The sequence below is a fragment of the Rhinopithecus roxellana genome, chromosome 16 (genome assembly GCF_007565055.1).
Source record: "Rhinopithecus roxellana isolate Shanxi Qingling chromosome 16, ASM756505v1, whole genome shotgun sequence".
NCBI classification, from domain to species: Eukaryota; Metazoa; Chordata; class Mammalia; order Primates; family Cercopithecidae; genus Rhinopithecus; species Rhinopithecus roxellana.
This window is the reverse complement of record NC_044564.1, coordinates 57,623,830-57,650,769: the sequence shown is the minus strand read 5'-3', so window position 1 is coordinate 57,650,769 and position 26,940 is coordinate 57,623,830. Positions and strand designations below refer to the sequence as shown.

The 26,940-nt window shown below is 40.3% G+C and overlaps 1 protein-coding gene across 3 annotated transcripts in view; it reads right to left on the bottom strand.

The window, feature by feature from the left end:
- Nucleotides 1-26,940, bottom strand: part of IL33 (interleukin 33) — a 103,624-nt gene that overhangs the window by 10,870 nt on the left and 65,814 nt on the right. For 2 of the 3 annotated variants that reach the window (XM_030920385.1, XM_030920387.1), the window contains exons 1-2: nt 12,598-12,659; nt 5,924-6,025 (exon numbers count right to left, since the gene is read on the bottom strand). In XM_030920385.1, the coding sequence (XP_030776245.1) occupies nt 5,924-6,014 (91 nt within the window). In that variant the 5' untranslated portion in view covers nt 6,015-6,025; nt 12,598-12,659. Of the gene's footprint in view, nt 1-5,923; nt 6,026-12,597; nt 12,660-26,940 lie in introns of those variants that run through there. The other variant, XM_030920386.1, reaches the window with a different exon arrangement.

The window sequence follows — 26,940 nt, the reverse complement described above, 5'->3', positions numbered from 1 at the left end:
ACTCTATCTTTGGTCTTTTTCCTGAGCTTTCTATCTGTTGTTCTTTCTCCACAAGTCATTTTGACCCAGCTACTTTAAAGCATCGCTGTCTCTTTCTGTGTATATCTTCTGAATTCTGGATATCTCTACCTGGGTGAGATACAGCTACCTTAAACTAAGATTCACTGGTCTTAGTCTCTTTTCTGCTGCCATAACAGAATACCATGGACTGAGTAATTTATAAAGAAAAGAGTTTTATTTGGTGTCTGGTTCTGGACATTGGGAAGTCCAAGATTGAGGGGCTGTAGCTGATGAGGTCCTTCTTGCTGTGTCGTCACATAGTGGAAGGCATCACATGGTGAGAGTGCACATGAGGCAAAGAAAGGATGGGGACTGAACTTCATCATTGTTATCAGAAACCCAATCCTGCAGTAACTAACCCACTCCCACGACAATGGCATCAATCCATTAATGAAGGCAAAGCCCTTATAATCTAATCACCTCTTAAAGGTCCCACCTCTCTTCTTCTTCTCCTTTTTTTATTTTTTTTATTTTTATTTTTTGAGATGGAACCTTGCTCTGTTGACAGACTGGAGTACAGTGGTGCAATCTTGGCTCACTGCAACCTCTGCCTCCTAGGTTCCAGCGATTCTCCTGCCTCAGCTTCCCGAGTAGATGGGACTACAGGGGTGTGCCACCATGCCCAGCTAATTTTTATATTTTTAGTAGAGACGGGGTTTCATCATGTTGGCAAGGATGGTCTCAATCTCTTGACCTTGTGATCCACCCACTTTGGCCTCCCAAAGTGCTGGGATTACAGGCATAAACCACCGCACCCGGCCGGTTCCACCTCTTAATACTATCACAATGGTAATTAAATTTCTACATGAGTTTTGGAGGGGACATTCAAACCATGGCAGTACTTACAATAAAAAATTTCTTTTTCTTTTCTACCCCCGATATATTTCTCCTGAATTGCCTATCTTGAGAAATAGTAGAGCTATCTATCATTATCCACCCATTTCTTTCTTTTTTTTTTTTTTTGAGATGGAGTCTCACTCTGTCGCCCAGACTGGAGTGCAGTGGCACGATCTCGGCTCACTGCAAGCTCCTGCCTCCCGAGTAGCTGGGACTACAGGCGCCTGCCACCCTGCCTGGCTAATTTTTTATATTTTTAGTAGAGACGGGGTTTCACCGTGTTAGCCAGGATGGTCTCGATCTCCTGACCTTGTGATCCGCCTGCCTTGGCCTCTCAAAGTGCTGGGATTACAGGCGTGAGCCACCACGCCTGGCCTCTACCCAATTCTTTAATAAAAAAAGCTGAGAATCATTTATTTTTCCTTCTTTCCATTCTTACAATTCATTCAATCTGTCCTTAAGTCTTTTTGATTTCACCTTCTGAATATATCTGAAATCTAGTCTGTCCTCTCTATTCTGTTGTCTTAGGTCACGCCTTCATCATTAGTCCCTTAGATTAGTGCAGTAGACCTCTAACCAGTTTCTGTTTCTACTCTTGCCTCCTCACTTTATCATCACACTTCACCAATGTGGTATCTGTAAAGTAAAAATATTTTATCATTCCTCAGTTCAACATTTTCAATGATTCCCTACTGTCTACAGGATAAAGTCAAATCTCCTTTACTGTAACAGAAGATCTTCTATGGATAGACTCAAGCTAAAGAGTTTGATCTCTACTCAGTTCTAGCTAACTATTGCCATGCAACATATGGACCCAGTGTTTCTAGATCTTTGGATTTTTTAGAGAAACTATACACATTTAGATTTTCATTAAAAATATCCTATTTTTAAAAAATTGACTCAATTAGAAAATATCAGTAACACTGTTCAGTCCTAATAAAATACTCCTGCTGGATGGATCTATCCCAAGGCTCCCATATTGTGACCTCTGGCTAGATCCATGAATGAAGACGGCTGGATTTTTAGGGAAGAGAAAGTGTTGACAGATGTGGGGGAGAGAAAGTAGGAGAAGAGAAAAACTTGACCCTGGAAAGTAGCTTCCTGGAAACTGGGAAGGGAAGGGTTGTGAGAGAGGCTTTCCTCCAGGCCATGAAGTCCTGTACCCTGTTGACATTAGAGGCAAAATGCCGTGGGGGTGACCACAATGTGGGACTGATTGTGGGGACACCTGCAGTGGTTGGCTACTAAGTTTTGTGGCATTGTGAACTGTGACTTGTGTCAGATCCTGGTAGCTAAAGAGAAGAGAAGGAATTAAATGTGCTTTCTTGCCTTGTTTCTTGGGATCTTAGAGAAGAAGCTTATTTAGAAAAACAAGGTATGACACATCTTGCATTTTGAGTTGAGAAGCAGTTTACACCTGTCACATACCCCAGGGATATCTGTCAGATTTTTCACCAGGATTGTTTAAACAATCACAGTTTTAGTGCAGTAGCTCTATCCCACTTGCCCCCATCTGTGAGTTTACTTTCCATGATTTCAGTTGCCCACAGTGAAATACAGTAAGATATTTTGAGAGAGAGAGAGAGAGAGTGCGCAGACATTCACATTGTTTTCATTATGGTATGTTGTTCTAATTGCTCTACTTTTTTATTAGTTATTGTTAATTTCTTATTGTGCCTAACTTATAAATTAAACATTATCATGGGTATGTATTTTTAGGAAAAAACATAGTATATGTAGGGTTAGGTACTATCCATTGTTTAGGTATCTATTGGGTGTCTTGGTACATATTCCCTGCAATCCAAAATTGGTTGGTAGAAGTACCTACTGTCAGTACCATCAGTAGATTTACTTATCACATGGTAAGTGGAATGTCACTCAGGGTACAGGTAAATTATTTATAGGACTTTTCTTATCAAAGATCATTAAAATTTAGGCCTAAATGAAAGCCTTGCTCCAAAGACATTCCAAAAAGATCAAAAGGCACAGAAGTTTTAGTTTGGGAAGAATGTGTGGCCAATAGTGTGGTGATATTACAAAACAATGAATTCGAAACTATTATAGATTGGGCATCTTGAGGTCAATCCCACCACAATTGCACGGACAAACTCAATCGTGTCCCAGTGCACAAGTGAGTCCAGCTATTGATAGTGACTTAACAGAAAGTTTAAATGAACATAAGCACAAAAAATTAGTCTTTCTACCCTTGGGAATGGGGAGAAAAAGGAATCTCTACTCCAAGACCAAAAATAATAAGTCCTGTTTCTGGCCCTGAACATCCAGAATTATGGAGGCGTACTGTGGCCTCATACCGCATTAGAATTTGGTCTGGAAATCAAGCTGTAGAAACAAGAGATCAAGAGATCGTAAGCCATTTTATACTATCGACCTAAATTCCAGTCTAACCGTTCCTTTGCAAAGTTGTATAAAGCCCCCTTATATTCTAGTTCTAGGAAATATAGTTACTAAACCAGACTTCCAAACTACAACCTGTGAAAATTGCAGATTGTTTACTTGCATTGATTCCACTTTCAATTGGCAACACTGTATTCTGCTAATTAGAGCAAGAGAAGGCATTGGCAACACTGTATTCTGCTAATGAGAGCAAGAGAAGGCATGTGGATTCCTGTGTCCATGGACCAACTGTGGGAGGCCTTGACATCCATCCATATTTTACTGAAGTATTAAAAGCCATTTTAAATAGATCCAAAAGATTCATTTTTACTTTAATTTCAATGATTATGGGATTAATTGCAGCCACAGCTACGGCCACTGTGGCAGGAGTTGCATTGCACTCTTCTGTTAAGACAGTAAACTTTGTTAACGACTGGCAAAAGAATTCTACAAGATTGTGGAATTCACAATCTGGTATTGATCAAAAATTAGCAAATCAAATTAATGATCTTAGATAAACTGCCATTTGGATGGGAGATAGGCTCATGAGCTTAGAACATCATTTCCAGTTACAGTTTGACTGGAATATGTCAGATTTTTGTATTACACCCCGAGTTTATAATGAGTCTGAGCATTACTGGGACATGGTTAGATGCCATCTACAGAGAAGAGAACAAATTTTTGAAGCATCAAAAGCCCATTTAAATTTGGTACCAGGAACTGAGACAATCGCGGGAGTTGCTGATGGCCTCGCAAATCTTAACCCTGTCACTTGGGTTAAGACCATCGAAAGTACTACTATTATAAATTCATATTAATCCTTGTGTGCCTGTTCTGTCTGTTGTTAGTCTGCAGGTGTACTTAGCAGCTCCGAAGAGACAGCGACCATCAAGAATGGGCCATGATGACGATGGCGGTTTTGTTGAAAAGAAAAGGGGGAAATGTGGGGAAAAGAAAGAGATATCAGACTGTTACTGTGTCTATGTAGAAAGTAGTAGACATAAAAGACTCCATTTTGTTCTGTACTAAGAGAAATTCTTCTGCCTTGAGATGCTGTTAATCTGTAACCCTAGCCCCAACCCTGTGCTTGCAGAGACATGTGCTGTGTTGACTCAAGGTTTAATGGATTTAGGGCTGTGCAGGATGTGCTTTGTTAAAAAAGTGCTTGAAGGCAGTATGCTTGGCAAAAGTCATCACCGTTCTCTAAATACACTGCTGAAGGCCCCAGGGACCTCTGCCTAGGAAAGCCAGGTATTGTCCAAGGTTTCTCCCCATGTGATAGCCTGAGATATGGCCTCGTGGGAAGGGAAAGACCTGACCATCCCCCAGCCCGACACCCGTAAAGGGTCTGTGCTGAGGAGGATGAGTGAAAGAGGAAAGCCGCTTTGCAGTTGAGAGAAGAGGAAGGCATCTGTCTCCTGCTTGTCCCTGGGAATGGAATGTCTCGGTGTAAAACCTGATCGTACATTTTATTTATTGAGATAAGAGAAAACCGCCTTATGGCTAGTGGTAAGACATGCTGGAGGCAATACTGCTCTTTAATACACCGAGATGTTTGTGTAAAGTCAAACATAAATCTGGCCTACCTGCACATCAAGGCATAGCACCTATTCTTAAACTTATTTATGACAGAGAGATCTTTGCTCACATGTTTTCCTGCTGACCCTTTCCCCACCATTACCCTATAGTCCTGCCACATTCCCCTCTGTGAGATGGTAGAGATAGTGATCAATAAATACTGAGGGAACTCAGAGACCAGTGCTGGCACGGGTCCTCTGTATGCTGAGCGCTGGTCCCCTGGGCCCACTGTTTTCTCCATACTTTGTCTCCGTGTCTTATTTCTTTTCTCAGTCTCTTGTCCCACCTGATGAAAAATACCCACAGGTGTGGAGGGGCTGGCCCCCTTCATGTTTCATTTGGTGAATCTCATTTTATCTGAAATAGACAATGCTGATGGTAGTTCTGTTTAGAAATAACTCCAAGAACAGTTTTTATATTCTGGTTTTGCATTGAAAATCAGATTTGCTTCTGCCTCAAAGAGATGTTTATGTAAAATTAAATAAGGACTGGCAGCAAGCTGCACTTTTTTTTTCTAAATGGGAGAAGGGTTAAATTACCCAGGTTCAGGTATATTTTTATGGCAACACAAATTGACTAAGATCATTATTCAAATATCTTCATCTGTTATTCTCTTCTTCATCAGTAGTTGCAACTTAAGACCACATGCCTGATACCACCAAAGGTCTTAATGAATATTTGTTGAATAAAAGTGGACCTGCTTAAAATTTTGCTAGTTTATCAGGGAAAAGGTTTTGGGGGTTTGGCGGCAGGACGTGTGTGGAGCAAGAAATGGTTGATATAAAAGGCTATAACTAAGTGTATCACTATTCACAGGTTCAGATTATCTTAGCTATTCCTGCCCGATGATGTATCAAATATGCCAAAGTTGGCTATATATGGTCTGTTCAAAACCAGTCTGCTGTATTATATCCTTATGTGCCATCCCTTTTTATTTCAGTTCTTCTATTCTTAGTAGATTTTGATAAGATAGCATGTATAAACATTGGAGTAGTAAATATTTGATAACAGATAAAAATGTGTGTAAAACATTCAGAGACACTTAAGTGCTTACTTCCCAGCTTGAAACACAAGGCTTTGCTTGCTGTGTTCTTCTGCTTTGTTGTGGAAATTTTGTTGGTTGAATACTTCATTTTTGGCTTCATTTTTCAGGCTTCTATTGGATTAAAATATAATATTAGTTCATTTGTCTCAACTTAAAAACAAATAGAAACAACTGTGGCTAGCTTACTACCAAATTGGTAACATAACCATATAGAGGAAATAATTATTTCAGTAAAGTTTGAACATAGTATTCTAACTATGCATTCATACTAGGATATGGTACTCTGCACTGCATAATGACGCTTTGGTCAATGGACTGCATATACAATGGTGGTCTCACAAGATTATAATGGAGCTGATAAATTCTTATCACCTAGTGGTGTTGTAGTCATTGTAACATCCTAGAACAATTCATTACTTGCGTGTTTGTGGTGATGGTGATGTAAACAAACCCACTGCACTGCCAGTTGTATAAAAGTGTAGCACATACAATCATGCGTAGTATATAATACTTGATAACAAATGACTATGTTACCGGTTTATATATTTGCTATACTATACTTTTTATCATTATTGTAGTTTGTGTTCCTTCTACTTATTTTTTTTTTTTTTTTATTATACTTTAAGTTCTAGGGTACATGTGCATAACGTGCAGGTTTGTTACATATGTATACTTATGCCATGTTGGTGTGTTGCACCCATCAACTCCTCAGCACCCATCAATTCATCATTTATATCATGTATAACTCCCCAATGCAATCCCTCCCTCCTCCCCCCTCCCCCCTCCCCATGATAGGCCCCAGTGCGTGATGTTCCCCTTCCCGAGTCCAAGTGATCTCATTGTTCAGTTCCCACCTATGAGTGAGAACATGCGGTGTTTGGTTTTCTGTTCTTGTGATAGTTTGCTAAGAATGATGGTTTCCAGCTGCATCCATGTCCCTACAAAGGACGCAAACTCATCCTTTTTTATGGCTGCATAGTATTCCATGGTATATATGTGCCACATTTTCTTAATCCAGTCTGTCACAGATGGACATTTGGGTTGATTCCAAGTCTTTGCTATTGTGAATAGTGCCGCAATAAACATACGTGTGCATGTGTCTTTGTAGTAGAATAATTTATAATCCTTTGGGTATATACCCAGTAGTGGGATGGCTGGGTCATATGGTACATCTAGTTCTAGATCCTTGAGGAATTGCCATACTGTTTTCCATAATGGTTGAACTAGTTTACAATCCCACCAACAGTGTAAAAGTGTTCCTATTTCTCCACATCCTCTCCAACACCTGTTGTTTCCTGACTTCTTAATGATTGCCATTCTAACTGGTGTGAGATGGTATCTCATTGTGGTTTTGATTTGCATTTCTCTGATGGCGAGTGACGATGAGCATTTTTTCATGTGTCTGTTGGCTGTATGAATATCTTCTTTTGAGAAATGTCTGTTCATATCCTTTCCCCACTTTTTGATGGGGTTGTTTGTTTTTTTCTTGTATATTTGTTTGAGTTCTTTGTAGATTCTGGATATTAGCCCTTTGTCAGATGAGTAGGTTGCAAAAATTTTCTCCCATTCTGTAGGTTGCCTGTTCACTCTGATGGTAGTTTCTTTTGCTGTGCAAAAGCTCTTTAGTTTAATTAGATCCCATTTGTCAATTTTTGCTTTTGCTGCCGTTGCTTTTGGTGTTTTAGACATGAAGTCCTTGCCCATGCCTATGTCCTGAATGGTACTACCTAGATTTTCTTCTAGGGTTTTTATGGTATTAGGTCTAACATTTAAGTCTCTAATCCATCTTGAATTAATCTTCGTATAAGGGGTAAGGAAAGGATCCAGTTTCAGCTTTCTACTTATGGCTAGCCAATTTTCCCAGCACCATTTATTAAATAGGGAATCCTTTCCCCATTTCTTGTTTCTCTCAGGTTTGTCAAAGATCAGATGGCTGTAGATGTGCGGTATTATTTCTGAGGACTCTGTTCTGTTCCATTGGTCTATAGCTCTGTTTTGGTACCAGTACCATGCTGTTTTGGTTACTGTAGCCTTGTAGTATAGTTTGAAGTCAGGTAGCGTGACGCCTCCAGCTTTGTCCTTTTGACTTAGGATTGTCTTGGCAATGCGGGCTCTTTTTTGGTTCCATATGAACTTTAAAGCAGTTTTTTCCAATTCTGTGAAGAAACTCATTGGTAGCTTGATGGGGATGGCATTGAATCTATAAATAACCTTGGGCAGTATGGCCATTTTCATGATATTGATTCTTCCTATCCATGAGCATGGTATGTTCTTCCATTTGTTTGTGTCCTCTTTGATTTCACTAAGCAGTGGTTTGTAGTTCTCCTTGAAGAGGTCCTTTACATCCCTTGTAAGCTGGATTCCTAGGTATTTTATTCTCTTTGAAGCAATTGTGAATGGAAGTTCATTCCTGATTTGGCTCTCTGCTTCTCTGTTACTGGTGTATAAGAATGCTTGTGATTTTTGCACATTAATTTTGTATCCTGAGACTTTGCTGAAGTTGCTTATCAGCTTAAGGAGATTTTGGGCTGAGACGATGGGGTTTTCTAAATATACAATCATGTCATCTGCAAACAGGGACAATTTGACTTCTTCTTTTCCTAACTGGATACCCTTGATTTCTTTCTCTTGCCTGATTGCCCTAGCCAGAACTTCCAACACTATGTTGAATAGGAGTGGTGAGAGAGGGCATCCCTGTCTTGTGCCAGTTTTCAAAGGGAATTTTTCCAGTTTTTGCCCATTCAGTATGATATTAGCTGTGGGTTTGTCATAAATGGCTCTTATTATTTTGAGATACGTTCCATCAATACCGAATTTATTGAGCGTTTTTAGCATGAAGGGCTGTTGAATTTTGTCAAAAGCCTTTTCTGCATCTATTGAGACAATCATGTGGTTCTTGTCTTTGGTTCTGTTTATATGCTGGATTACGTTTATTGATTTGCGAATGTTGAACCAGCCTTGCATCCCAGGGATGAAGCCCACTTGATCATGGTGGATAAGCTTTTTGATGTGCTGCTGAATCCGGTTTGCCAGTATTTTATTGAGAATTTTTGCATCAATGTTCATCAGGGATATTGGTCTAAAATTCTCTTTTTTTGTTGTGTCTCTGCCAGGCTTTGGTATCAGGATGATGTTGGCCTCATAAAATGAGTTAGGGAGGATTCCCTCTTTTTCTATTGATTGGAATAGTTTCAGAAGGAATGGTACCAGCTCCTCCTTGTACCTCTGGTAGAATTCAGCTGTGAATCCATCTGGTCCTGGACTTTTTTTGGTGGGTAGGCTATTAATTGTTGCCTCAATTTCAGAGCCTGCTATTGGTCTATTCAGGGATTCAACTTCTTCCTGGTTTAGCCTTGGGAGAGTGTAAGTGTCCAGGAAATTATCCATTTCTTCTAGATTTTCTAGTTGATTTGCGTAGAGGCGTTTATAGTATTCTCTGATGGTAGTTTGTATTTCTGTGGGGTCAGTGGTGATATCCCCTTTATCATTTTTTATTGCATCTATTTGATTCCTCTCTCTTTTCTTCTTTATTAGCCTTGCTAGTGGTCTGTCAATTTTGTTGATCTTTTCAAAAAACCAACTCCTGGATTCATTGATTTTTTGGAGGGTTTTTTGTGTCTCTATCTCCTTCAGTTCTGCTCTGATCTTAGTTATTTCTTGCCTTCTGCTAGCTTTTGAATGTGTTTGCTCTTGCCTCTCTAGTTCTTTTAATTGTGATGTTAGAGTGTCAATTTTAGATCTTTCCTGCTTTCTCTTGTGGGCATTTAGTGCTATAAATTTCCCTCTACACACTGCTTTAAATGTGTCCCAGAGATTCTGGTATGTTGTATCTTTGTTCTCATTGGTTTCAAAGAACATCTTTATTTCCGCTTTCATTTCGTTATGTACCCAGTAGTCATTCAGGAGCAGGTTGTTCAGTTTCCATGTAGTTGAGCGGTTTTGATTGAGTTTCTTAGTCCTGAGTTCTAGTTTGATTGCACTGTGGTCTGAGAGACAGTTTGTTATAATTTCTGTTCTTTTACATTTGCTGAGGAGTGCTTTACTTCCAATTATGTGGTCAATTTTGGAATAAGTGCGATGTGGTGCTGAGAAGAATGTATATTCTGTTGATTTGGGGTGGAGGGTTCTATAGATGTCTATTAGGTCCGCTTGGTGCAGAGATGAGTTCAATTCCTGGATATCCTTGTTAACTTTCTGTCTCGTTGATCTGTCTAATGTTGACAGCGGAGTGTTGAAGTCTCCCATTATTATTGTATGGGAGTCTAAGTCTCTTTGTAAGTCCCTAAGGACTTGCTTTATGAATCTGGGTGCTCCTGTATTGGGTGCATATATATTTAGGAGCGTTAGCTCTTCCTGTTGAATTGATCCCTTTACCATTATGTAATGGCCTTCTTTGTTTCTTTTGATCTTTGATGGTTTAAAGTCTGTTTTATCAGAGACAAGGATTGCAACCCCTGCTTTTTTTTGTTCTCCATTTGCTTGGTAGATCTTCCTCCATCCCTTTATTTTGAGCCTATGTATGTCTCTGCATGTGAGATGGGTCTCCTGAATACAGCAGACTGATGGGTCTTGACTCTTTATCCAGTTTGCCAGTCTGTGTCTTTTAATTGGAGCATTTAGTCCATTAACATTTAAGGTTAATATTGTTATGTGTGAACTTGATCCTGCCATTAGATATTAACTGGTTATTTTGCTCGTTAGTTGATGCAGTTTCTTCCTAGCCTCGATGGTCTTTACATTTTGGCATGTTTTTGCGATGGCTGGTACCGGTTGTTCCTTTCCATGTTTAGAGCTTCCTTCAGGATCTCTTGTAAGGCAGGCCTGGTGGTGACAAAATCTCTAAGCATTTGCTTATCTGTAAAGGATTTTATTTCTCCTTCACTTATGAAACTTAGTTTGGCTGGATATGAAATTCTGGGTTGAAAATTCTTTTCTTTAAGAATGTTGAATATTGGCCCCCACTCTCTTCTGGCTTGTAGAGTTTCTGCCGAGAGATCTGCTGTTAGTCTGATGGGCTTCCCTTTGTGGGTAACCCGACCTTTCTCTCTGGCTGCCCTTAAGATTTTTTCCTTCATTTCAACTTTGGTGAATCTGGCAATTATGTGTCTTGGAGTTGCTCTTCTGGAGGAGTATCTTTGTGGCGTTCTCTGTATTTCCTGAATTTGAATGTTGGCCTGCCCTACTAGGTTGGGGAAGTTCTCCTGGATGATTTCCTGAAGAGTGTTTTCCAACTTGGTTCCATTTTCCCCCTCACTTTCAGGCACCCCAATCAGGCGTAGATTTGGTCTTTTTACGTAATCCCATACTTCTTGCAGGCTTTGCTCATTTATTTTTCTTCTTTTTTCTTTTGGTTTCTCTTCTCGCTTCATTTCATTCATTTGATCTTCAATCGCTGATACTCTTTCTTCCAGTTGATCGAGTCGGTTACTGAAGCTTGTGCATTTGTCACGTATTTCTCGTGTCATGGTTTTCATCTCTGTCATTTCGTTTATGATCTTCTCTGCATTAATTAGTCTAGCTGTCAATTCTTCCACTCTTTTTTCAAGATTTTTAGTTTCTTTGCGCTGGGTACGTAATTCCTCCTTTAGCTCTGATAAGTTTGATGGACTGAAGCCTTCTTCTCTCCTCTCGTCCAAGTCATTCTCTGACCAGCTTTGATCCGTTGCTGGCGATGGGCTGCGCTCCTTTGCAGGGGGAGATGCGCTCTTATTTTTTGAATTTCCAGCTTTTCTGCCCTGCTTCTTCCCCATCTTTGTGGTTTTATCTGTCTCTGGTCTTTGATGGTGGTGACGTACTGATGGGGTTTTGGTATAGGTGTCCTTCCTGTTTGATAGTTTTCCTTCTGACAGTCAGAAGGACTGTCTGTTGGTCTGTTGGAGATTGCTTGAGGTCCACTCCAGACCCTGTTTGCCTGGGTATCAGCAGCAGAGGTTGCCGAAGATAGAATATTGCTGAACAGCGAGTGTACCTGTCTGATTCTTCCTTTGGAAGTTTCCTCTCAGGGGTGTACTCCACCCTGTGAGGTGTGGGGTGTCAGACTGCCCCTAGTGGGGGATGTCTCCCAGCTAGGCTACTCAGGGGTCAGGGACACACCTGAGCAGGCAGTCTGTCCGTTCTCAGATCTCAACCTCCGCGTTGGGAGATCCACGGCTCTCCCCAAAGCTGTCAGACAGAGTCGTTCGCGTCTGCACCGGCTCCTGCTACTTCCCCTGTTGGTCTTCAGCTGTGCGCTGTCCCCAGAGGTGGAGACTACAGAGACAGGCAGGCTTCCTTGAGCTGCTGTGAGCTCCACCCAGTTCGAGCTTCCCAGCGGCTTTGTTTACCTACTTAAGCCTCAGCAATGGCGGGCGCCCCTCCCCCAGCCTCGCTGCTGCCTTGCGGATAGATCGCGGCAGACTGCTGTGTTAGCAGTGAGGGAGGCTTCGTGGGCGTGGGACCCTCCCGGCCAGGTGTGGGATATATTCTGGTGTGCCTGTATGCTTACAGCGCAGTATTGGGGTGGGAGTTACCCGATTTTCCAGGTGTTGTGTGTCTCAGTTCCCCTGGCTAGGAAAACGGATCCCCTTCCCCCTTGCGCTTCCAGGTGAGGCGATGCCTCGCCCTGCTTCAGCTCTCGCTGGTCAGGCTGCAGCAGCTGACCAGCACCGATTGTCCGGCACTCCCTAGTGAGATGACCCCAGTACCTCAGTTGAAAATGCAGAAATCACCGGTCTTCTGTGTCGCTCGCGCTGGGAGTTGGAGACTGGAGCTGTTCCTATTCGGCCATCTTGCTCCGCCCCTCCCTTCTACTTATAAAAAAAATAAATTAATTGTAAAGCAGCCTCCTGCAGGTCTGTCAAAAAGGTATTCCAGAAGAAGACATTGTTATAGGAAATGACAGCTCCATGCATGTTATTGCCCCTGAAGAACTTCCAGTAGGACAAGATATGGAAGCGAAAGACAGTGATATTAATGATCCTGACCCTGTGTAGACCTAGACTAGGGTGTGTGTGTTTGTGTCTTAGATTTTAAGGAAAAAGCATAAAAAGTAAAAAATTAAAATTAAAAATTTCAAAAATGGAAAAAAGCTTATAGAAGAAGGGTATAAAGGAAGACATTTTTGTACAGCTGTACAATGTGTTTTAAGCTAAGTGTTATTATAAGAGTCAAAACATTAAAAAAATTAAAAGTTTATAAAGTAAAAAAGTTGTAGTAAGCAAGGTTAATTTATTATGGAAAAAAGGAAACAATTTCAAATAAATTTAGCTTAACCTAAGTGTACAGTGGTCATAAAGTTGATAGTCGTGCTCAGTAATGACCTAGGCCTTCACATTGACTCACTACTTACTCATTGACTCACCTAGACTAATTTTCCATCCTGCAAGCTCCATTCATGGTTAAGTGCCCAATACAAGTGTACCATGTTTTAATCTTCATACCATATTTTTACTTTACTTTTTCTGTGTTTAAATATGTTTAGATACACAAATACTGCTGTGTTAGAATTGACATTTTATAATCTATTCTTCCTGAAGCCTGCAACCTGAAGGCGTCCTCTGCAAATGAGAACTTTGGTTTCCACAATCCTTTATTTTAACCCAGACATTCCTTTTTATTGATCCCAGTTGACTGTAGCCTTTTATCCCTTACCCATCTCCCAGCTGAACCCCTCCATCCCCTGCTTCAAGTTATCCCACCTTTCTGGACCAAATGAATGTATTTCTTAAATGTATTTGATTGAAGTCTCATGTCTCCCTAAAATGCATAAAACCAAGCTGCACACCGACCACTTTGAGTACATGTTCTCAGGATCTCCTGAGGGCTTTGTCACAGGCCATGGTCATTCATATTTGGCTCAGAATAAATCTCTTCAACTATTTTACAAAGTTTGACTCTTTTTGTAGACAGTGGAAATATTGGTACTGCAATTCTGAGACTGTTTTGTTATACTTTAGTATAGAGGAAATAAGGAGATATATTATGTTACATGGTTTTGACTGTAGGGGAAAGGAGATACAAACATAAAAGAAGTCATGAGAAAACCTATGGAATGTTAAATTTGAGTCAGCAATATCAGTGTGCCCATATCTTAGTTTCTTAATACTTTCTGCACTGAAAGGAACAGCGGCTCCAGATCTGGAGCTGTAAAATAGTGGTGAACATGGAACATCTTGTTGTGCCACAAAGCAGAGTCACTAAAAAACTAGTGAGGTTGTGTCAGAAGCATATACACAAGCCACCAGGAAAAATCTCCTGCTGGCCAAACTTGATACAATTTAAGGATCAAAAAGAATAATGGTGGTAATTGACCATAAAGCATTTAAAGAAACCCAGAAGTTCATAGCATTTCTCAGGAATTGAATGAATAGGGAGGGGTCTAGTCATTACAGAAGGAATGATAGCATTTAAACTGGCCTCATTGTCTGGGGTGCCACCCAGAGTTCTTGGTCTCATGACTGAGGAAATCAAGGAAGGTGGACACACCAAAGGTGGGATTAGAGCAGAAGTTTAATAAACGAAAGAAGGAGACAAAGCTCTCTGCTGTGGAGAGGGGTCCTGAGTAAGGGTTGCTATTCTATAGTGGAATACAAGGGTTTTTATAAACGAACTAGTGGGAAAGGGGTGCTTTATTTACATAAGGTGTGAAAAACTGGTTAGGTCTAGGTGTGTCATTTGCAGAAGGCATGAATTCCTGACAACAACCCCCCACCCTGTCCTTCCGGTGTGTATGTGGGCTCGTAGCCTAAGTTACTTCATGTTGTTTAACTTCCCTTACTGCACATGTGTTGGGGGTAGAATCCTCCATTGTGGACATGCCTAGCTCATTGTAACTCCTCTTCTCTGTGTAGCTACAGGCATGTTCCAAGCATGCCCTCTTAAGCAGGCTTCCTTTTTTGAATATATCCAAAGAAGGAAAGGAATGTGTTCACTGAGGCCAACTGAATGTATATGAAATTACACAGAAGGCACTCTTTTGTACTGGAGCTTGCTTCCTTATCTATGTTTGTGGCTTGATCTATTTGCCTAGCTGTTTTCTTCTTTCTTTCTGTCTCAGAATCAGACAAATCACCATCTTGCAACCTCCAATTTAATACTTGATTCAAGCAAGGGACATCAATTGATATGAAACCTTGATGATCAAGCTGGGTCACTGTATCATACTGAAAAAATATGGAGTTCTGTATCATAAATTGAAGAAAACTCCATATTCTCTTAGTATGGTTCTGCAATCTGGCTTCAGCATTAGGGTATGACACTGTGCTGTGGTTTGTGGAGGGAGCAGGACTTCTTCTCCAGTCTTAAACTCTCTGACATTGCCTGCAATTCTATCAATAATTATTGCTTCTTCTTTTTAAGTATTGGCCTCTTGTTTTGCTACACTACAAACCAAACAAACAAACCAAATTATGCCAGCAGTGGTTACAACGTAAATCCCTTACAAACTTCATATGAACAATCTCTTCTAGCAGTTAAAAGAAGAGCATTGAGTTCTTGGGTTAGAGGACTCATTAGAAGGTAAACTTTATGCACCCTTGTTTTGTTCCTGGACAAACTTGTGGAGGCTGAAACTCCAAATGATCTTGTCTAGGTAGAACTGCTATAACCTTATGTGCATGCTACCTATTTACATCCAGTCCCATGGGCAAAATCCTCGATCGTCAGCCAGTTAAAGACTACCTATTCTGCCCCTCAATCTTGCCATGGGAGTAAGTGTTGTGCTCACACAGCTTGAAGACTTCACATCAAACCTTATTTTCTTCCTCTGATTCTCCCACCTTTGTTGGTCAAGAATGCTTAGAAACAGAGGATCTTACATATCATTTTACTGAGCCCCTAACTTTACAGATGAGTAGACTGAAACTCTAAAGATTAAGTGCCTTGCCCAGGATTATGAAACAGAACCAACAGAACCAGGAACAGAATCTAGCCTCCTGACTTCCATCTTGATGCCAGTACTTCCCCATCCTGTCTGCCTCTGTTCTTTCTCCCTTTCCTCCTCAAAATAGGAAGAAAATAATCAGAACTGGGAATTTAACTCCAAACACTCAGCCTTTCTTATACACAAAGCAGTTGTCCAACTTCTTGGAAATAATAAGTTTCTGAATATGGTTGTTAATTTGTAATCACACATTTGGAATAATAAGATAGGGAATCCAATTGTAGTTACATTTTAAGTTGTACATAAAATAATTTAAATAGTAACCTGCACACAGTAGATAATGAAGTAACACTTTACTAACATAAAAACTGCATTGCCGTGATGTTGTTTGTTTTCTCTTCTACCCAAGGATACTTACATCCGAGAAAAAACAATTCCTGGTCATTAAAGAAAGTTACTTTTTCTTTTGTTATAATCTTAGAATATTTTAATAAAAATAAGTTACATTTTCTGGCTGGGTGTGGTGGTGGCTCAAGCCTGTAATCCTAGCACTTTGGGAGGCTGAGATGGGCGGATCACAAGGTCAGGAGATCAAGATCATCCTGGCTAACATGGTGAAACCCCGTCTCTACTAAAAAAAAATACAAAAAAACTAGCTGGGCGAGGTGGCGGGCGCCTGTAGTCCCAGCTACTCGGGAGGCTGAGGCAGGAGAATGGCGTAAACCCGGGAGGCGGAGCTTGCAGTGAGCTGAGATCTGGCCACTGCACTCCAGCCTGGGCGACAGAGCAAGACTCCATCTCAAAAAAAAAAAAAAAAAAAAAAAAAAAAAATTAAAAATAAAAATGTTACATTTTCAAATAAATATGGGAAACGTTCCAATCTACGTTCTATCTCTAGGAGAGTCAGACTCATGTTAGCATAGAAAAGGTGTTGATAGTCCTTTATTGAAGAATCATGGGTACCTTTGTTTAACTATTGTTTTCAGTAGTTATTTGATCTCATAACCTTTTTCTCCCCTCTAATCACCCTCATGGACTAGTTTGAGAGAATGCACTTGGAAGAACTTTACCATAAACCAGTATTGGCTTGCATAATTGAGCAAGATAGAGAAGCTGAAAATACTACATTTACAATGGAGTCATTGACACAGAGAAAGTCAACGCCCTTTATAGAACCGCATGATAAGTCAAAAGCATAGTATTTTCAAATCCTATTCTGAAAAAGTATTTTCTTCAAATAACCTGCAAATTCTTTGCCTTGATCACTGTTTTCACCATTTTTTTTCAGACTAAAATTTACTCATTACTCTCCTATTTTTATGACAGAAATATTTTAGAACATATGGAAATGGAAACATCACTGGTTCTTTTTTGCTGCTATTCCCAGTGATATACAGCAAATATCCCTGCACACTGGTTATGATACTCACCTAAGTTATAAAGTGCTTGTCTCAGATGATGTGGTTTCCTGTAGTCAGCAATTGTAGTATTTAAGGCAGTTACATCCCAGTACTACTTATATAGACACACACATGGATTAAGCAACATTGGATGACAGCATTTGATGTATGAGGCAATGCAGATGGAGTTACTTAAATGCATTAGAACATGTGGGAGCTTATCTTTTTCCTACCATCAGATCCTAAACAGAGATTATTTTAGCTGCAGCACTTTCATTTTATTTTATTTTATTTTTGAGACAGAGTCTTGTTCTGCTGCCCAGGCTGGAAATGTGTAAATGAGAGGAAAGTGTATGTGTGGTAGACCCTGACATTCTTTTTTCTGTGTAAAAAATTAGGGGGACAGTTCCAAGATGGCCAAATAGGAACAGCTCTAGGCTACAGTTCCCAGCATGAGCAATGCAGAAGATGAATGATTTCTGCATTTCCAACTGAGGTACCAGGTTCATCTCACTGGGGTGTGTCGGACAGTGTGTGCCAGACAGTGGGTGCAGCCCACCAAGCGAGAGCCAAAGCAGGGCAAGGCATCGCCTCACCCGGGAAGCGCAAGCAGTAAGGGAATTACCTTTCCTAGTCAAGGGAAACCGTAACACACAGCACCTGGAAAATCGGGTCACTCACACCCTAATACTGTGCTTTTCCAAGGGTTTTAGCAAATGGCGCACCAGGAGATTATATCCCGCGCCTGGCTCAGAGGGTCCCACGCCCATGGGGCCTCCCTCATTGCTAGCACAGCAGTCTGAGATCTAACTGCAAGGCTGCAGTGAGGCAGGGGGAGGGGTGCCCGCCATTGCTGAGGCTTGAGTAGATAAACAAAGCCACCAGGAAGCTCCAACTGTGTGGAGCCCACTGCAGCTCAAGGAGGCCTGCCTGCCTCTGTAGACTCCACCTCTGGGGTCAGGGCATAGCCAAACAAAAAGCAGCAGAAACCTCTGCAGATTTAAATGTCCTTGTCTGACAGCTTTGAAGAGAGTAGTGGTTCTCCCAGCATGGAGTTTGAGATCTGAGAACGGACAGACTGTCTCTTCAAGTGGGTCCCTGACCCCCAAGTAGCCTAACAGGGAGGCACCCACCAGTAGGGGCAGGCTGACACCTGACACGGCCAGGTACCCCTCTGAGACAAAGCTTCCAGAGGAACCATCAGGCAGCAACAATTGCTGTTCAGCAATATTCACTCTTCTGCAACCTCCACTGCTGATACCCAGGCAAACAGTGTCTGAGTGGACCTCCAGCAAACTCCAGAAGACCTGCAGCTGAGGGTTCTGACTGTTAGAAGGAAAACTAACAAACAGAAAGGACATCCACACCAAAACCCCATCTGTACATCACCATCATCAAAGACCAAAGGTAGATAAAACCACAAAGATGGGGAAAAAACAGAGCAGAAAAGCTGAAAATTCTAAAATTCAGAGTGCCTCTTCGCCTCTAAAGGAACGCAGCTCCTTGCCAGCAGTGGAACAAAGCTGGACAGAGAATGACTTTGATGAGTTGAGAGAAGAAGGCTTCAGATGATCAAACTTCTCCGAGCTAAAAGAGGAAGTTCAAACCCATCGCAAAGAAGCTAAAAACCTTGAAAACAGATTAGACGAATGGCTGACTAGAATAACCAATGTAGAGAAGTCCTTAAATGACCCGATAGAGCTGAAAACCATGGCACGAGAACTACATGACAAATGCACAAGCTTCAGTAACTGATTCGATCAACTGGAAGAAAGGATATCAGTGATTGGAGATCAAATGAATGAAATGAAGCAGAAGAGAAGTTTTGAGAAAAAAGAGTAAAAAGAAATGAACAAAGGCTTCAAGAAATATGGCACTATGTGAAAAGACCAAATCTGCATCTGATCGGTGTACCTGAAAGTGACAAGGAGAATGGAACCAAGTCAGAAAACACTCTGCAGGATATTATCCAGAAGAACTTCTGCAACCTAGCGAGGCAGGCCAACATTCAACTTCAGGAAATACAGAGAATGCCACAAAGATACTCCTCGAGAAGAGCAACTCCAAGACACATAATTGTCAGATTCACCAAAGTTGAAATGAAGGAAAAAATGTTAAGGGTAGCCAGAGAGAAAGATTGGGTTACCCACAAAGGGAAGCACATCAGACTAACAGTGGATCTCTTGGCAGAAACTCTCCAAGCCAGAAGAGAGTGGGGGCCAATATTCAGCATTCTTAAAGAAAAGAATTTTCAACCCAAAATTTCATATCCAGCCAAACTAATCTTCATAAGTGAAGGAGAAATAAAATCCTTTACAGACAAGCAAATGCTGAGAGATTTTGTCACTACCAGGCCTGCCCTACAAGAACTCCTGAAGGAAGCACTAAACATGGAAAGGAACAACCGGTACCACCCACTGCAAAAACATGCCAAAATGTAAAGACCATCAATGTTAGGAAGAAACTGCATCAACTAACGAGCAAAATAACCAGCTAACATCATAATGACAGGCTCAAATTCACACATAACAATATTAACCTTAAATGTAAATGGGCTAAATGCTCCAATTAAAAGACACAGACTGGCAAATGGAATAAAGAGTCAAGACCCATCAGTGTGTTGTATTCAGGAGACCAATGAGAACAAAGATGCAACGTACCAAAATCTCTGGGACACATTTAAAGCAGTGTGTAGAGGGAAATGTATAGCACTAAATGCCCACAAGAGAAAGCAGGAAATATCTAAAATTGACACCCTAACATCATAATTAAAAGAACTAGAGTAGCAAGAGCAAACACATTCAAAAACTAGCAGAAAGCAAGAAATAACTAAGATCAGAGCAGAACTGAAGGAGATAGAAACACAAAAAACCCTCCAAAAAATCAATGAATCCAGGAGCTGGTTTTTTGAAAAGATCAACAAAATTGATAGACTGCTAGCAAAACTAATAAAGAAGAAAAGAGAGAAGAATCAAATAGATGCAATAAAAGATGATAAAGGGGATATCACTACCAACCCCACAGAAATACAAACTACCATCAGAGAATACTATAAACACCTCTACGCAAATAAACTAGAAAACCTAGAAGAATGGATAAATTCCTGGACACATACACCCTCACAAGACTAAACCATGAAAAATTTGAATCTCTGAATAGACCAATAACAGGCTCTGAAATTGAAGGAACAATTAATGTCCTACCAACCAAAAAAAGTCCAGGACCAGACATATTCACAGCCGAATTCTACCAGAGGTGCAAAGATGAGCTGGTACCATTCCTTCTGAAGTTATTCCAATCAAAAAGAGGGAATCCTCCGTAACTCATTTTATGAGGCCAGCATCATCCTGATACCTGATCCTGGCAGAGACACAACAAAAAAAGAGAATTTTAGACCAATATCCCTGATAAACATCGATGCAAAAATCCTCAATAAAATATTGGCAAACCGAATCCAGCAGCACATCAAAAAGCTTACCCACCATGATCAAGTTAGCTTCATCCCTGGGATGCAAGGCTGGTTCAACATACACAAATCAATAAATGTCATCCAGCATATAAACAGAACCAAAGACAAAAACCACATGATTATCTCAATAGATGCCGAAAAGGCCTTTGACAAAATTCAACAGCCCTTCATGCTAAACACTCTCAATAAATTCGGTATTGATGGAACGTACCTCAAAATAATAAGAGCTATTTATGACAACCCACAGCCAATATCATACCAAACGGGCAAAAACTGGAAGCATTCCCTTTGAAAACTGGCACAAGACAGGTATGCCCTATCTCACTACTCCTATTCAACATAGTGTTGGAAGTTCTGGCCAGGGCAATCAGGCAAGAGAAAGAAATAAAGGGTATTCAATTAGGAAAAGAGGAAGTCCAATTGTCCCTGTTTGCAGATGACATGATTGTATATTTAGAAAACCCCATCATCTCAGCCCAAAATCTCCTTAAGCTGATAAACAACTTCAGCAAAGTCTCAGGATACAAAATCAATGTACAAAAATTGCAAGCGGCCGGGCGCGGTGGCTCAAGCCTGTAATCCCAGCACTTTGGGATTACACTTTGGGAGGCCGAGACGGGCGGATCATGAGGTCAGGAGATCGAGACCATCCTGGCTAACACGGTGAAACCCCGTCTCTACTAAAACAAACAAAAAACTAGCCGGGCGAGGTGGCGGGCGCCTGTAGTCCCAGCTACTCGGGAGGCTGAGGCAGGAGAATGGCGTAAACCTGGGAGGCGGAGCTTGCAGTGAGCTGAGATCTGGCCACTGCACTCCAGCCTGGGCGACAGAGCGAGACTCCGTCTCAAAAAAAAAAAAAAAAAAAAAAAAAAAAAATTGCAAGCATTCTTACACACCAATAACAGACAAACAGAGTGCCAAATCATGACTGAACTCCCATTCACAATTGCTTCAAAGAGAATAAAATACCTAGGAATCCAACTTACAAGGGATGTGAAGGACCTCTTCAAGAACTACAAACCACTGCCCCCAAAAATAAAAGAGGACACAAACAAATGGATGAACATTCCTTGCTCATGGATAGGAAGAATCAATATTGTGAAAATGGCCATACTGCCCAAGGTAATTTATAGATTCAATGCCATCCCCATTAAGCTACCAATGACTTTCTTCACAGAATTGGAAAAAACTACTTTAAAATTCATATGGAACCAAAAAAAGAGCCCGCATTGCCAAGACAATCCTAAGCAAAAAGAACAAAGCTGGAGGCATCATGCTACCCGACTTCAAACTCTACTACAAGGCTACAGTAACCAAAACAGCATGGTACTAGTATCAAAACGGAGATACAGACCAATGGAACAGAACAGAGCCCTCAGAAACAATACCACACATCTACAACCATCTGATCTTTGACAAATCTGTCAAAAACAAGAAATGGGGAAAGGATTCCTTATTTAATAAATGGTGCTGGGAAAACTGGCTAGCCATATGTAGAAAGCTGAAACTGGATCCCTTCCTTACACCTTATACAAAAATTAATTCAAGATGGATTAAAGACTTAAATGTTAGACCTAAAACCACAAAAACCCTAGAAGAAAACCTAGGCAATACCATTCAGGACATAGGCATGGGCAAGGACTTCATGTCTAAAACACCAAAAGCAATGGCAAAAAAGCCAGAATTGACAAATGGGATCTAATTAAACTAAAGAGCTTCTGCACAGCAAAAGAAACTACCTTCAGAGTGAACAGGTAACCTACAGAATGGGAGAAAATTTTTGCAATCTACTCATCTGACAAAGGGCTAATATCCAGAACCTACAGAGAACTCAAACAAATTTACAAGAAAAAAACAACCCGGTAAAAAAGTGGGTGAAGGATATAAACAGACACTTCTCAAAAGAAGACATTTATGCAGCCAGCAGACACATGAAAAAATGCTCATCATCACTCGCCATCAGAGAAATGCAAATCAAAACCTTAATGAGATACCATCTCACACCAGTTAGAATGGCCGTCATTAAAAATTCAGGAAACAACAGGTGCTGGAGAGGAGGTGGAGAAATGGGAACTCTTTTACACTGTTAGTGGGACTGTAAACTAGTTAAACCATTGTGGAAGACAGTGTGGCAATTCCTCAAGGATCTAGAACTAGAAATACCATTTGACTCAGCCATACCATTACTTGGTGTATATCCAAAGGATTATAAATCATGCTGCTGTAAAGACACATGCACACGTATGTTTATTGCAGCACTATTCACAATAGCAAAGACTTGGACCCAACCCAAATGTTCATCGGTGACAGACTGGATTAAGAAAATGTGGCATATATACACCCTGGAATACTATGCAGCCATAAAAAAGGATGAGTTCATGTCCTTTGTAGGGACGTGGATGCAGCTGGAGACCATCATTCTCAGCAAACTATTGCAAAAACAGAAAACCAAACACCACATGTTCTCACTCATAGGTGGGAATTGAACAATGAGAACACTTGGACACAGGAAGGGGAACATCACACACTGGGGCCTGTCGTGGGGTGGAGAGAAGGGGAAGGGATAGCATTAGGAGATATACCTAATGTAAATGACAAGTTAATGGGTGCAGCCCACCAACGTGGCACATGTATACATATGTAGCAAACCCGCACGTTGTACACATGTACCCTAGAACTTGAAGTATAATTATAAAATAAAATGATAGGAGAAAAAAATTATACACATCTCTTTTGTTTAAAAAATAGAATCATACTGCAAATATATTATAAGCTGTTTTTTCCATTTTCCAATTGATACTGTATCATAAATATTTTCACATATTAGAAACATTCTTTTACAAGTAACATTATACATAGTATTCAATCATAGAAATAGATCTTAACCAGTCTTTTATTGATTAACTGTTTTTGTTATCTAATATTGTTTCCAGATTTTGTTTTTGTTTTCTAATATTGCCAGTGTTGCAACTGAGAGTTGTGTGTGTGTGTGTGTGTGTGTGTGTGTGTGTGTGTATGGGTTTATGGGTGTGAGTGGGTAGGTGTTGTGATTCTTTGAAAATATTTATAAGTTCATTGGTAGCATAAACTCCTAGTAGTGGAATTGCTGGATCAGAGAGTACATGTATCTTATAGCTTGACAGATACTAATGAGTTGACTTCTGAAAGCTTGTATTTACAGTTTTGTCAACAATCCTGGGGAGTGCCCTTTTCTCCATCCTTCTAGAAGCAATGAGTGTCATTACCTTTGAAATGTTTGACTTTCTAAATAGTGTAAAATATCTTATAGTTTTGAATTTTATTCCTTTATTTTGTAAGATTATCTTTAAAAAAAAGTGTATTGTCAATTTCTATAAATTATTGATTTTTTAAGGACTCTATCTAAACTAAGAAATTAGACCCTTGTCTGTGATATGTGTTACAACTTTTTCCCCTGTGTAATTTATGTTTAGATTTTGGTAGCGGCATTTTTTGGTCATACGTAAGTTTTCAAATATTATGTGGTAAAATATAATCAGTATTTTCTTTGAGAACTTCTGGTTTTGTGTTCTGCTTCAAAATACCTTTACTCTTCCAAGATTATAAATAAATTTACTTACGATATTATCTAAAACTTTATTGTTTAATACGTTATACATAAATCTTTGATTGACTCACTATTACTTTTGGTATAAAGAATAAGTTAGGGCTGGGTGTGTGTCTCATGCCTGTAATCTCAGTGCATTGGGAGGCCTAAGCAGGAGGACCACTTGAGACCAGGAGTTCAAGACCAGCCTAGGCAACATAAAGAGACCCTGTCTCTACAGAAAAAAAAATTTAAAAAATTAGCTGGGCTTGGTGGTGTGCATGTGCAGTCTTAGCTACTTGGGAGACTGAGGTGGGAGGATTACCTGAGCCCAGGAGTTTAAAGTTGTAGTGAGCTCTGATAGCACTATACTCCAGTCTGGACCACAGAGTGAGACTTTTATCTCCAAAAATGAAAAAAATAAAGATAATGAAAAAAGAATACGTTTGGGATTTTTTTTTTTTCTTCCAAATACATACCCCAACTACATTTGAAATTCAATTCAGACAAAGTGAAGTTTCACATGTTATTTTGGGACCAGTATGCAGAGGGCTATGAATGCTACAATAAGGAGTTTGAATTTTATCCTATGGGCAACACGAATCTTTTGAAAGTCTCTAAAGCAAATGAGAAACATCATCTAGAGAGTGTTTTATGAATATAATTTTATGTCTGTGTGAAGCACCATCTGAAGGAAGGAAAGAAGGGAGAGGGAGGCGAAATGAATGAATAGTTAGGAGGCCAATTAAAATATCCCAGGCAAAAAGCAGTGAGGACCTAGTGAGGGCAATGTTAATGGGACTAATGAGGAGGGGATGGAATGATGAGTGCTACACGTACTTCATAGAGTCCTTGCAGGTTGGTGTGAGTAAGAGCCCCAGAGATTCCTGTTCTAGTTCCACTAAGTCATGCAGTTACCGGGTGGCTGAGTCAGGATTAAAACCCAAGTCTCACTCCCATTTTAGGGGCATATCTGCCACAATACTTCTTCAGCTCTTTCTGGATGTGGGTGTACCTGCTCTGGACTGGGGAAGAGGGGAAACAGGGTGGTGAAGGGAAGTAAACATAATTCTAGCGGTTAATAATGGGAAACTCAGGTGGGGAGTTCAGTGACAGGGATGGTGAATGAGTTTGATGTGGGGCAGATGGAGTTTGAGATACGTGAGGAACAGTTATATGGACATTTCAGCAGGGAGTTGGAACTAGGTGGCCAGAGGCCAAAATTAGCCGTGTGGATTTGCTCTTCATTTGTGAAGGCATGATAGTTGATTGTGTGGGAGTGAATGAGGTTGTCTTGGCTGAGTGTGGAGCAGGAAGAGAAAGCTCTGAGAAGATAAAACTCTGGGATATCTAACATGTAAGGGGAAAGAGGAGAAACGAAGTTAGTAAGAAGACCAGGCAGAGAAGCAGAAAAAAGAGTTCATGTTATGAAGGCTAAGAGAGAACACTGTCTCAAAAAGCAGGAACAGTTGGTAATGAGTACTATAGAGACTTGGTTGGAGATTAAGAGACATTGGAGGAGTCATTTAAGTATGGTGGGACTCTCAAAACAACTGCACTGGACTGCACAGAGCGGAGAAGGAGGAAGTACGACATTTCCAAGAGGTATAATACAGTAATGAAAGGGAACAAGGAAAGAAAGAATGGTATCTTTACATAGTAGTGTGGAGAAGGGAAGATGCTACCTACTAGCTAGGTGACTTTGGGCAAGTTACTTGATGTCTCTGAAGCCTCAGTTTCTTAATAATAATGATAATTTTCATAATAATAACTGTTATATTACCCATAATAATTTCATAATAATTTTAACTCATTTGGTTGTTGTGAGAATTAAATGAGAAGATATATTTTCAGCACTTAGCACAGTAGCTGGTACACAGTAGAAACTCAATATGTTTATTATTATTATTGTCATTAATATTGAGGTTTATATTGGGATGTGATAGACTCTTGAGTATGCTTCAATGCAGAAAGAAAGTAGCCAATGAAAAGAGGAAAATTTATATAATATTTCCAGAGGAGACAGAGAAGAGAGGGGGAAGGAACACGAGTGGAAGGATCAGCTTGGAAAGGAAGAGGCACACTTCTTCCTGCAGGAGAGGAGGAACTAGTGAGAGAATGAGAGAAGATGTGAGGTTTTAAGGTCTAGGGACGTGAACTTAAGGGTCTTATAAATTGGCTTCAATCTTTGTAATGTAGGTTCTGAAAGAGTTACAGAGATTTACAGAAATAAGCATTGGTTTGAAGTTTTAAGGATAAGTGGGAAAAATCTGAAACAGATCCTTAGAGAATATAAAATAGAATTAACTTTGGAATGTGGTATTATTGTTCAGTGAGCATAGAAAATTTCAGTTTTGGGAGATAACAAAGTATTCTGGAGATGGAGGGTGGTGATGATTGTACAACAGTGTGAATGCCACTGAACTGTACGCTTAAAAAATGGTCAAAATGGTAAATTGTATATTATGTATGTTTTAACACAATTTTAAAAAATGGTTCAAAAAAGAGTTTTTAAATGGGAGTGTAAGAAGTAGAAAGATGGGAGTTTGTTCATAAATGGAAGAATTCCAGTGTTCCTTGTCTTAGAGAGAAAGATGTTCTGATGATGATGGTGGTCAGAATGAGATTTTTTGGGTGAACTGCTGAGGAATATTAAAGAGTCAAAGCAATGACTGAGAGTGACAACAGCAATGAAGTTGCCAAGGGTGACAACAGCAGAGGCAACAGTGGACA